At 39.6% G+C, this 12,754-nt stretch overlaps 1 protein-coding gene across 4 annotated transcripts in view; it reads left to right on the top strand.

The window, feature by feature from the left end:
• zgc:103755 (uncharacterized protein LOC449988 homolog) overlaps positions 1-12,754 on the top strand; it is a 77,662-nt gene that overhangs the window by 5,039 nt on the left and 59,869 nt on the right. For all 4 annotated transcript variants that reach the window (XM_067454967.1, XM_067454968.1, XM_067454969.1 and 1 more), the window contains exons 2-6: positions 4,530-4,676; positions 5,247-5,386; positions 7,840-7,933; positions 8,097-8,258; positions 8,367-8,485. In XM_067454967.1, coding sequence (XP_067311068.1) covers positions 4,544-4,676; positions 5,247-5,386; positions 7,840-7,933; positions 8,097-8,258; positions 8,367-8,485 — 648 coding nt within the window. In that variant the 5' untranslated portion in view covers positions 4,530-4,543. The remainder of the gene's footprint in view (positions 1-4,529; positions 4,677-5,246; positions 5,387-7,839; positions 7,934-8,096; positions 8,259-8,366; positions 8,486-12,754) is intronic.

Consider the following 12,754-nt stretch of genomic DNA (forward strand, 5'->3'; position numbering starts at 1 on the left):
CCATTGCTAAGCTTCAGACATCTCTCTTAGTTTGATCTCTCAACACATTTTTCCAGAACGTTTTAGTTAGACTAGTTTATAAGAGCACAATTATGAGCATAACAAGGCTGTAAAAGTGGACTGAGGTTACCTGCTCGGCGTGATGACGTTTAATCTCCTCGAGTCCTCATGAGTGAATCAGTAAATCATGCTGTAGAATAAAACATGAAAGTGTCTTGAGCTTGTGTTCACCACTGACCTTATTTCAGCCAGTTAAACAAAAACCCATTCAAAAAACCCAATGGCTTCGGGACGAGGGCACCAGAAAGGCTAAAATGAGTTTTGGCCTACAAAGTGAAGTCATACCTGCACCCCTCAATAGAAGCAATCAAACCAACAACAGGGCAACAAAATGTGAGTGCCTTGTGTGACTTGTTCCAGTTATTCCAACACTGTACAAGTTTTTATAATAGATCTAGAAAAGTAAGCGTTGGTGTCAATGGGTCAAGTGTTACCGAAACAGATGTCTTCAGCAGAAAACGGCTAAAGACTCATCCGCTCGGGTTGAGTTAGGCAGGTCATTCCACCAGCAGGGAACAGTCTGGTAAAGGTCAGTGAAAGGGATTTTGTGCCTGAGATGGCACCACAATGCGCTCACTCTCAGAACACAAGCTTCTGGAGGGCACATGGGTCTGAAGTAATGAGTTTAGGTATAAGCGTGTCGAGCCAGTGGTTGCTCCAGTGCCTTGAATTTATTTCGAGTAGCCAGTGCGAGTTAATGATGAGAGGTGTGATGTGCGCTCTCTTTGGCTCATCGCTGACCACTCTTGCTGCAGCATTCTGGATCAGTTGCAGAGGTTTGACAGTGCATGCTGGAAGGCCTGCCAATATAGAGCATTACAATAGTCCAGTCTGGAGATAACAAGAGCTTAGACAAGGAGTTGTGTACCATGCTCAAAAATATAGCAAAGTTGGCCTCATCTTTTTAATGTTGTATAATTCAAATCTGTAGGACCGTGCAGTTCTAGCCATATGGTCTGTGAGGTGCAACTGATCATCAAAAGCAACTCCAAGGTTCTTGAAGTTGTAGGACTTTTCCCCCTGTGGAACACTAAAGAATATAGTAGGGGTGTGGGGCTTAACAAGTTTTGAATTGCATTTTAACCACTCCATATTTGCTTTGCTTATTTTTAAGGCCAAGTACTAGTTTTCTGTATTTTCAAATTTGTAGATTGGTCCTTAACGCACTGTATTACTCTCTTCTGCATTAGTAAATTTGGAGAAACTAGTTTGCTGAGAGTAAACTCTAAACCTTCTGAAAACGGAAGGTGGTCTGGCAGAAGCTATATATTTTACTTTATAATGGGTTAAATGTAGATTTTTTTTTCTCATAAAAACTCGCATCAGAAGGCCTTTATTAACCCTCTGGAGCCGTATGGATTACTTTTATAATGGATGGATGCACATTTTTTGGCTTAATTTTGGGCTGCCTTTATAAAGCTTGGTTTAGCCAGGACATTTTTTAATATAACTCAGATTATATTCGTCTGAAAGAAAAACGTCATATATACCCTGGATGGCTTGAGGGGAAATCATGGGCTAATTTTCAGTGAATTATCACTTTAATATTCACAGACACAATTTTATATCATGATTTGTATGTATTTGGGACCTCTGTTTGAGTTGAGTGTTGCTCATAAATCCCAAAGGAGGACTCTTCTCTTCATAGAGATAGAACATTACACCAATATGCAACAGCAAGCTTGAGCTTATTTAAACTTATACTTATGACTCATTGTTTTGATTTACGATAAGGCATCTACTAATGGAGCTGTTCCCCTAAAGGAATTACAAATGCTAAGCATTAGGTCCATTATTGACCTTCGTGATGATAGGTTTGTTGATCTTTGTCTCATGCTGCCAGCATGGTTCAAAAAGCATATAATCACAGCAATGAATAAGTAAAACTGAAAAAAAAAAGTTAACTTCAAAGCTTAACCCTAAATATAATAAAGTTAAAAAACAATACATATTTATTTGATAGAAATCCATGGTAACTGAGTAAACACTGTTATTGCATTCCTGACAGACCACCAGTCACCTCTCTCGCAGCAAATACACACATTAAATATCATAACATTAATAAATCATAAAAAGCATAACCTGAATTAATGCACTGAATTAAGTAGACTGTGATTACATTATAAGAAGGGGATTGTAAACCTCTTATGCATACACTTAAAGTCAGCATTAAACAGAGGTTGCATTATACTACTTTCTTTCCGAGTGAAACAGCGTATCGAAGGAAGAAAAACACAAGGAAAAACTTGATTTTACCCATGAGTTGTGAAAAGTGAGAATTGCATAACAGATCTAAATACAGCACAGTCTGGCATAATTATTAGACGTCAAGTGACTATATTACTGGATTTCTCTCTCTTTTTTTAAAGAAATTTTATTCCACAATGATGCATTCAATTTCTCAAAAGAGACTAAACACTTCTACATTGTTGCAGACTTAAAGGGGGGTGAAACACTCAGTTTCAGTCAATCTCATGTCAATCTTGAGTACCTATAGAGTAGTATTGCATCCTTCATATCCTCAAAAAGTCTTTAGTTTTATTATATATATATAAAAGGAAGATAGGCTGTACCGAGTCTTTCCAGAAAAAAAACGAGCGGACGGAGGCATATCGTGTGGGCGGAGCTAAAGAATGACGAGCACTCGCAGCTACTGCATTGAGAGCTTCTGAAAGCTGACATCCTCAAGTGTGAAAAAGAAAATGTTACCCTAAATACCACGGCTATCAATCAGAATCAACTAATACATATATGATCCAGAATCAGATCCGGAGGCTGAAATAAATTGAACAGGAGAAACAGCAGCAGCAGGACGTCCGTCTCTGTGGTATGTACTGTATTTAGTGGCCTGTCAACATTTGTGTGCGTTTACTTGCAGTTTATGAGGACATGATTTGGTTTATGGACTATTTTACGTGACTAAACCTTAGCAGTAGCAAGCAAAACAGTTTTGCACGTCAGACTAGTGTAACGTTATACAGAGAACAACAATGGAGTATCGCATTTGAATGACTAATCACTCGTTTTGTTTACTGATTGTAACGAAGTTAGTAGCTGGGAAGGAAGGAGGCGGGAACCGGCGAACGTTCAAACAAACTTTAATTCCAAAGAAATAAACAAACCGAAAGTAAAACCGCGGGCAGCCCCTCACGGACGACTGCCCGCAAACACACACAAAATAAAACGTGGGCAGCCCCTCACGGACGACTGCCCACAAACACATAAACAAAACATAACATAAACTCCAGGCCTGGTCCTCTCTCGTCTTCCGCTGCCATCGTTCCTCCTTTTATGCTCCCGTCACATGGCCGCGAGACGAGACCGGTGTGCCACGCAGCTGGCACTCGTTAACATTAATCACCGGCCCGCTCTCGCGGTCCCTCGCCCCGCTGCTTGCCACACCACACTGATGTTTACTTACACGACGATAGCCAACAACATAGACATTTGAAGTAGTTTTACTCACCGCCTGTTTCCAAAGCAGGACCTTTATCGCTGGGACCGCTCCGTCAAAAACACACTTCTTTGGTAACTGTTGATTTTGTGAAGTCCTGTGACACCAGTGACCGTGGAGATCCACTTTTGCGACACGACAATGTAGTGACGCTTCCCGTCATTTCTGCGTTCAAATCGGTTCAAATGCAGCGCTGCCTTCCCGGAATGCTGTGCGGGTGCGTTAAAGTCGCTTGACGTCACCCATAGGAATAAAGTTGAGCACCCCCACACACACACACACACACATACACAAAAAAATGACTCGCATTAATAAATTACATTTTAAAATATATTAAAATAGAATACAATTGTAACATGTAATTGCATTTTATAACAACATATCAAATGCAATAAAACAAAAATCTAAAAAAACAAGGTATTTAGACACTTTTTGGTTGTATAGCAATAGAACATTAAACATGTATTTTACTTTCACTTTTGATCAATTTAATGCATCCTTGCTGAATAAAAGTATTTTTTATTTTCTTTCAAAAAATGACCCAAACTTTTAAAATGTAGTATATAATATTACAAAAGCTTTCCTGTTCATTTGAACTTTCTATAATTTGTTTTTATTGATAATAATAATAATTGTTTCTTGAGCATCAAATCAGCCTATCAGAATGATTTCTGAAGGATCATGTGACACTGAAAACTGGAGAAATGATGCTGAAAATTCAGCTTTGTTTATCACAGGAATAAATTGTTTTTTAACACATGTTCAAATAGAAGAAAGTTGTTTTGAATTGTAAAAATATTTCACAGTATTTGATGTATTTTGGATCAAAGCAGCCTTAGTGACCACACTTACATATATTTTTGAAAGGTAGTGTATATTATATTACTTGGATACCTGTCAACATTGAAATCTTGTATCATTTTTTTTATCATTGTCATCCATGGTTAATTAAGCCTATATTGTCTCCCAAGATGTGACTATTAATGTGCTTTGTTGTAAATTTGTTTGTGTTTAGGAGGTGAGGGTGAGATGACCAAGGAGGATGTGCTGAGGGAGTCTTCAGAGGGAGACTCGGTCCTGGGGCGGTACAGTATCATTTCCCATAACTCTGAGCGACCGGTGATCCATCAGGTGGCGTCAGCGCCAATGCCTTCAGACTGTGGTGAGCGTGCGGGTCTGTACACGTCACTGACTTTCAGATATCCTTTCACTTTCTGTTAAACATTTAGCCTGTGAGAATGTTCTCATGCAAGCTTTAAAGTAGGTCACACCAAAAATGCTGACACTCCAGTTATTTTTATCCAGTTTTCTCATCAAATTCCGCTCGTGGTTGTACAGCGATGGATTTTAAAATGTTTTTTTTGTTTTGGTCGTGAGGCTGCCTGGCCAGTAAACACAACTTATTTAGCTGTTTTCTGAAGTGTAGCTTTATTTATGGAGTAAATTCCCTAAATTGCGGACACTGCTTAAGCTGCTGTAAAACTGAAGTATTGACAAGGTCACAGAAATTCTTTTCCAATTTTCTGCCTGTCAGCTCTGATACATCATTCTCTCTCTGTACTCACTTCTCATTCACTCGCACACTTCACTTTAATTCTCTTCAAACTGAGCTGTTTAACTGAATTTGAGTGATCGGGGCTCTGGCTCAGCATGAATGAATAGGTTTAAATAATTTATATTGACTAATGCAAATGTTTAGTTTGTGGTTTGATTCCACTGTTCTGTTTTGCAGAGTTCTCGTTCTTTGACCCGAATGATCCTCTGTGCCGGGAGGTTCTGTTGGATCCTCAGACCACTGTGCCCGAGCTCTTTGCCGTTCTCAGGCAGTGGGTTCCCCAAGTCCAGCGAAATATTAGTGTCATCGGCAATGAGGTCAGAATCTCAAAGTCGTAGTCTTTAAAGACAATGTGAAACATGATGTAGGCCCATCACAATAATTACTTTATCGAATTATCGCATGATGCATTCGCACTGTATAACAGGAGAAAAGGTTTGTGAATTTAGTTTTTTTTAGCATAAACACCCGACAAGAGCTTCAGTTTTGGAGATACTCTGACCCAGTCATCTAGCCATCACAATTTGCCCCCCGTAAAACTCGCTCAAATCCTTCCCTTTGCCCATTTTTCCTGCTTCTGGCAGGACAAAATGTTCACTTGCTGCCTAATATATCCCACCCACTAATAGGAGCCGTGAAGAAGAGATAATCAGTTATTCAGCTACACCTGTCGTAATGTTTTGCCTGATCTGTGTATTCCTGAAAACCAGAAACAAATCTTTTAGAAAAGGATATTTTATTCATGTGTTATGCTGTTAATTTTAAGGTTTCAGGATTTTTTTATACCATACTTTGCATAAAGATTATTCTCAATTATATAATTATAGCTAATAGGAAGCAATTGGGAACAACAGCAACTCGGCCATTAAGTGGTAGACCATGTAAAATCACAGAGCAGGGTCAGCGTATGCTGAGGGTCACAGTGTGCAGAAGTCACCAACTTTTTGCTGAGTCAATAGTTATGGATGGCCCCTTCCTGTTCTAACATGACTGCACAGCAGTGCACAAAGCAAGGTCCATAAAGACATGGATGAGTGAGTTTGGTGTGGAGGAACTTGACTGACCTGCTGAAAGAACACATTTGGGATGAATTAGAGCGGAGATTGAGAGCCAGGCCTTCTCGTCCGACATCAGTGCCTGACCTCACAAATGCACTTCTAGAAGAATGGTCAAATATTCCCATAAACACACTCCTAAACCTTGTGGAAAGTCTACCTAGAAGAGCTGAAGCTGTTATAGCTGCAAAGGGTGAGCCAACTCCATAATTAAACTAGGGATTTAAAATGGGATGTCATTAAAGTTCATATGCATGTAAAGGCAGGCCAGAGTCCTGCACGGGTCCATTTTTTGAGACCCGCCCCCGCCCGTACCCGCAAGGTTTAGCACCAGATCCGACCCGTGACCCGTGAAAATTTCAAAATTAAATCCGTACCCGCCCAGACCCGTTAATATTTGGCCCGTTACCCGACCCGTGCCCGCGATAAATCACACACGCTAAAACATTCAAATTAAAATGCTTTATTTTTTTATCCTACACCTCTCTCAACACCAACAGCGTCATGAATGGGCTAATGAAACAGGCAAAAGTGCCTTTAAAGACTCATTGTCAACAATTTCATATAGCTACTCCACTCACCAGCTTTACTTTTACTTCATCCATTGCTACTCCTGCAACGCTCGCTCCTTCTGCGCTACGAGAGGCATCAACTAAAGTTTCAATGTCGCAGTGGTGGTGACGTGATGGGTCAAATGGTATATCATTGTTGCGTGTATGTGTAATGGTAATTTGGACATAGAAATTGTAATAGCCTACAAAAAGTTGGATGGGGGAAGAAGGAGCTGGGAACCAGCGAACATTTAAAAGACTTAACCAAACAAAACGAAAGTAACGTGAGTAGCCCTTCATGGACATCTCCCATGCGCACACGCATAATAAAACGTAAACACAACTCAACGTCAAATCCAGGTCTGGTGATCTCTCGTCCTTATATGCTTCCGAGCTCCCTCAGAGGACTCGAGACCGGTGTGGCTCGCAGGTGACGCTAATTCACAATCACGCCCTGGTCTCTCTCTCTCTCGCTCTCGCGTTCACTTTGCCACAGAAATATTGCTCATATTTTTCATCCGCCCATCCGCGCTACTACCCGCCCGCACAGAGTTAATTATCCGCCCGCATCCCCGCCCGTGAATTTTATAAATGTCATAATCCACCCGTTTTAGCCACTTTTATGCGGGTACCCGCGGATACCCGCGGGTACCCGACCCGTTGCAGGACTCTGAGGCAGGCGTCCCAAAACTTTTGGCAAAATAGTGCACATAGAACCAGAAATGTTGAATAGGATTTCTGTGCCCTAAAATGATGCCTACAGTATATAGGCGCCTCACTAGGTTTTGGAGAGAACAAAAGACTTAACATAACATAAAAATCGTAATTGGTATATTTATTTTTCCTGAAAATGTGTCAGAGGCAAGGAATGTAATTACATTTCAATGAAAGATTGTGAAAACACTTTTTTCCCCCTTTCAAATAACATGCACTGATTGTTGCATAACGAGGCCAGGGACGTTTATTCAACTAAACAGGGTCAATTTTAATTTCACGTTTTCTTGCAGATGTCATAAAACATACCCACACACTCCCCCACCCTGCGTTTAGTGTCAGGCTCTGTGAACTGCAATATTATCTCTCTAGACAGTGTGTGTGTGTGTGTCTGTCAGCATGAAATGTCCTTGCGCTGTATCCATTCAAGTGATTTTCTTTGTTCTATAGATTCTGAAGAGAGGCTGTTATGTCAATGACAGAGATGGTCTTACTGACATGACTTTGCTACACTACTGCTGCAAGGCAGGAGCTCCTGGAATAGGTGAGCGAGCGTGTAGTCATATGCTCACAATTGAAATCAAATCTCTTTCATGTATATTTACTTGTGATAGGATGTTTCATTAGAAATCTCAAGGACAGATCATTGCTAGAGCACTTGTGAGAGCTGGGAAAAGAACCGATGTGAGAATCGCATCTGATTGCAGGTGATGCTGAGAGTGCGGCCGCTTTCGCCCGTCAGCTGTTATCTCTGGGAGCCGAGCCGTCCTTACGCAGCCGTTGGACGAACATGAACGCTCTCCACTACGCCGCGTATTTCGACGTGCCTCCTCTCATCCGAGTGGTTCTGCAGGCGTCACAGCCAGGAGGTGAGGAGGGATAATGGAAAAACAGTGGGAATCAAAATCTCCCATTTGAATCCCTTGGCAAATGCATGTGTGTGTGACGATGTCCGTATGTGGTCTGTTTGGTTTCAGAGGTGGATGCGACCTGCTGTGATTTTGACTTTGGCACTGCGCTGCACATCGCTGCCTCGAACCTGTGCACCTCTGCAGTGAAGTGTCTGCTGGAGCTGGGAGCCAACCCCGCTTTTAGGGTTTGTGATTTTCCGTTACAGCTTCCGTTACAGTTTTTCAAGTATTTATTGTTATTGTAGTACACCTGCTCACTATGCAGGAGAGCCATGTCTGCAAAAGAAGTCTACGTCATGCCCGGTTCCCCTTAACTTTACCTCTCCATTTTACAATCTGCTCTCGAAGCATAAGTAATATAACATTTACAAATTGACTGTATATTTTCTGATCATGATGATATTATTTGATATTATTAAAAATAAAAATGTATTTGATTATAGTAATAGCAGTAGTAGTACATGGTTTTAATGTACCATGTACTACATTAAAGTTCATGGTACATTAAAACCATGTAACCCCCCCCCCCCTCCTCCGATGATATATATATATATATATATATATATATATATATATATATATATATATATATATATATATATATATATATTTATTTATTTATTTATTTTTTGTACTTTATATACTTATATATATTATATACTTTATATATAATAAAACCTTTTATATATATATATGCTCGTAACAGAAAAAAATACATTTAAGCTTTTTGGAAAAGATGATATCTGTCATTGCTGTGAACTGACCACCACACAGAATATGAAGAATATATATATATAAAAAAAACACTTTAGGAGTCAGCTGATCACCAGCACCAAGGTAGCATTACAATAACACACACAGCAAAATATAATTACCCCTACTCTCTAAATGGATGATATAGATCAGATACAGACCGGAGAGAGCACGTTTAAGTTTTTTATGGACATATTTCATAACCAGCAGTGTGTTTGCGCACATATTTAATCACATCTTCAAATGAAATGTATGTAATAAGGACACTGATACAGTCTGATCATGACCGCGATAACACAATGAATTATTCAGATACTCAGAAGACAATAATGTAGACTGAAAATTCCAAGAGGAATGGGCAAAAAAGTTGCCTTTATTCTTACAATGTTACAATGACGTGTGTCATATCCTTAGACCTTATATCCCTCGTTGTTTCTCCCTCATTTTGGCAGTTTGTCATATAGGGTTAGATTTTTTTTTTATGCTTAAGGCACCCACAACTCATATTTTAATACGCTCTGTGATGCACGTTTTAAAACTAATAATAATAGTTATATAATAATAATACTACTATTATTATTATTATTATTATTGTTAATTATGTTATTTAAAAGGCATTTTCTGGGTTTTCTGTTACCAATGTTTATATTTAATAATAAACAATAGTAATTGTAGTAGTAGTAGTAGTAGTAGAGTATCACATTTTAATAATAATAATAATAACTACAAGTGGTGTCTACTTGCACTGCGATGCACATTTTAAAAACATGTATAATAATAACTTTAGATAAATTATTACATATTTAATAATGTATATATCTGATTAAATACATGTATAATTATAGAGTAAGATGAGGCTGACACATTTACTCACACATTCACAGCCAGCTTCATCATTTCCCTTTCAGTTTGTCCCATCAGCACAGCAGTAAATTAGCCATGCTCATTTCTCTCCCTGAACTCATTTTACACTCACAGAGCGTCACTGCCAGGGGTCATTCTCCTCGCAAACAGCAGATGTCACTGAATTATTGATATTATTTAAACTTTGGTAAAATGCATGCATTTCAGTTCAGCAGGCCTTTTAGTAGAGCGTTACGCCTGTTTCACACCGCAAGCGTGAGCAGCGCGTGAGCTGCACTTCAGCGTAACTACACCGTGACTGCAGCTGCAGACGCGCGAGTGTATTCACACTGGAAGCGTTGGTGCAGCGTCACAGCAGCGGCTCCCACAATGATAGAGCCTATACCTGTCTGAGTATTAAATACTAAACTAAAATAAATTATTATATTTTCTGCCTAGTTTACTTTACTTTTTATAATACTTTCACCCAAACTGAATAATTAAAACAAGTTTAAATGGGTAAATCTTCTACAGATGATTTTTATTCTTCGTTTTATTTTTCTGCATTTTGAGCGCTTTTGTGATATTATATTTATTTTGTCCATCAAAAGTGTGCTTTCGTTTTGCACCGTGACTGCAGCTGCAGACCGAGAGCCTTTACCTGTCTGAGTATTAAATACTAAACTAAACGAAAGTTTGTTATATTTTCTGGCTAGTTTACTTTATTTTTTATAATCATAACCATACTTTCACCCAAACTCAATAATCAAAACAAGTTTAAATTGCTAAAATCTTCCACAGATATTTTTATTCTTCGTTTTCTTCTCTGACATACTCCAGTTATTGTTCAAATACACTACACGTGCTTCCTGTGTGCATTTTAGGCACTTTTTGTGTGAAATCACATTTATTTTGTCCTTTAAAAGTGTGCTTTCACTTTAATTGAGCGTCAGAAGCGTCAGCAGCGCAGCAAAAATAGGCTCGCAGCCGAAACCCCCGCTTCACTGCTGCTCACGCGACGCTCCTGCTTGACGCTCACGTGCTGCTCCTGCTCCCGGTGTGAATGCACTCATTGATTAACATGGGCGCCGAAAAAAATACGCGCTGCTCACGCGCCGCTCACGCTTGCGGTGTGAAACGGCCGTTAGTCAGAGAGGCTCGTTTGCATGTAAAGGGTTTATCAGCTCTGCTGCCAGAACATAAAATAGGAACTGGGCGAGATGCTCGACTTCTGCTGTGTTTTTTGTTTGTTTTTTTTCCTCTGTTGTGAGGCAGCCAGAGTTTTCCATCCTTCTTTTTTTTTTTTTACCCCGTGTTATCTCTGCCAGTAGTGCGGCTTGTTTGTTCCCAGTGCTTTTCTCTGGGCATCTGTCCATTGCTCGTCACTCAGGAGATGTTTTTTTAGCTCGGTTATTGTTCCTCACCCGACACCCTAATAGAGATATCGTCAGTGTGTGAAACAAACATCAAATCATCTGATAACGTTGTAACAACAGGCTTGGCAGACGTCCGTGTCAGTGGAGAATGTTCTGGAGTAGCTGAGGTTTAGCAATAAAAATATGCCTTGTTGCTAAGCAACAACACTGACAATAGGAAACAAAGCTAGAATATGTCAATTTCACTGCTCCCTTAATAGTGAACCTCACTTGGAGTTTGGGAAACGGCAAACCATTTTTGCTCATTGTCTTTAGACACATTGTCACTCAATTATACCGGTTTTACTTTGCAAACACTTGCCAATTTTTTTTATATTGCTCTCTGATCCTGTTGACAATTTCGAATAGTGTTTGGATTTAGTTTTTTTCATCCCTTATTATTTCATACCCCTGCTGGTGGATTTCTATTACCACCTCAGTGAGTCACCCTTCATCTGACAGACATGAAGCTGTTCATCGTTATGATGCTGAAACGAAGTATCTTATATTTCTGTGGATGCTTTCATTAACCACTAGGGTGCAGTCTTATGCAGTGGAAATGAGTTGCACTATTAAGGGAGCACTGACATGGACTGAACTTTTTTTTTTAAGGTGCAGTGTCAGCTTCGGTTTCAGGAAATATCAGTTTGTTATTTACTCTCTGATACCAGAGGAGCATAATCAAATATCACCTTTGAATAATTGTGGAAATTCCTTCATTACATAAGCAGTGATTGAGGCAACGAGCCATTTCACACTAAATCTGTTGAGAAAAAATAAAATAATAATGCGGCTGTATTTTCTAGCTTGCTGTGGGCATGTCAAAGCTCTGAGCTGAACTTTATCTTCTGAGCGTCATTTCATCATTAGCAAACTCCTCAGGCCTGCCGAACTGAAGATGCTTTCATTCGGTGACATGAAATGATGACTCAGCACAGAGTGTGTGTGTGTTTGTACATGTATGCGCTTTTATTTATTCATGATTCACTGTACAGGCATATGGATTAGAAGATGAGTAATCCATCTAAACCTCTGATTATTGTATAAATTACCATATTTTAAGGACATAGCAATCAACATTTCTCCAAAGGAGTTTTCCAAACTGCACCCATGCTGAGTATCAGAGTCATGCTAACAAACTCCTGTCACGGTGATGGAGATAAACATTTATGCAGCACCATTTTGGATGTAGTTCAACACTAACTTTAGCTGACGAGGATATAGCCACGGGTTTGAAGGGTACCACTTGCCAGGGCATTCAGACCTACAGTCAGCATATCTCTCATCACTGTTCACCTGCACCATCCATCTCTTGGTTATGATTTACTTTTTTGGGGGGATAGATGAACTCACAGGCTTTCGGTTTTCTGTGATTCAGCCAAACAAAAAAGATCAAAGGAAAGGTTCAGGATGTGTGTGCGTGTGTTTTCTGAGTGCACAAGC

Source organism: Pseudorasbora parva, chromosome 10 (genome assembly GCF_024679245.1).
Source record: "Pseudorasbora parva isolate DD20220531a chromosome 10, ASM2467924v1, whole genome shotgun sequence".
In the NCBI taxonomy this organism is placed as follows: Eukaryota; Metazoa; Chordata; class Actinopteri; order Cypriniformes; family Gobionidae; genus Pseudorasbora; species Pseudorasbora parva.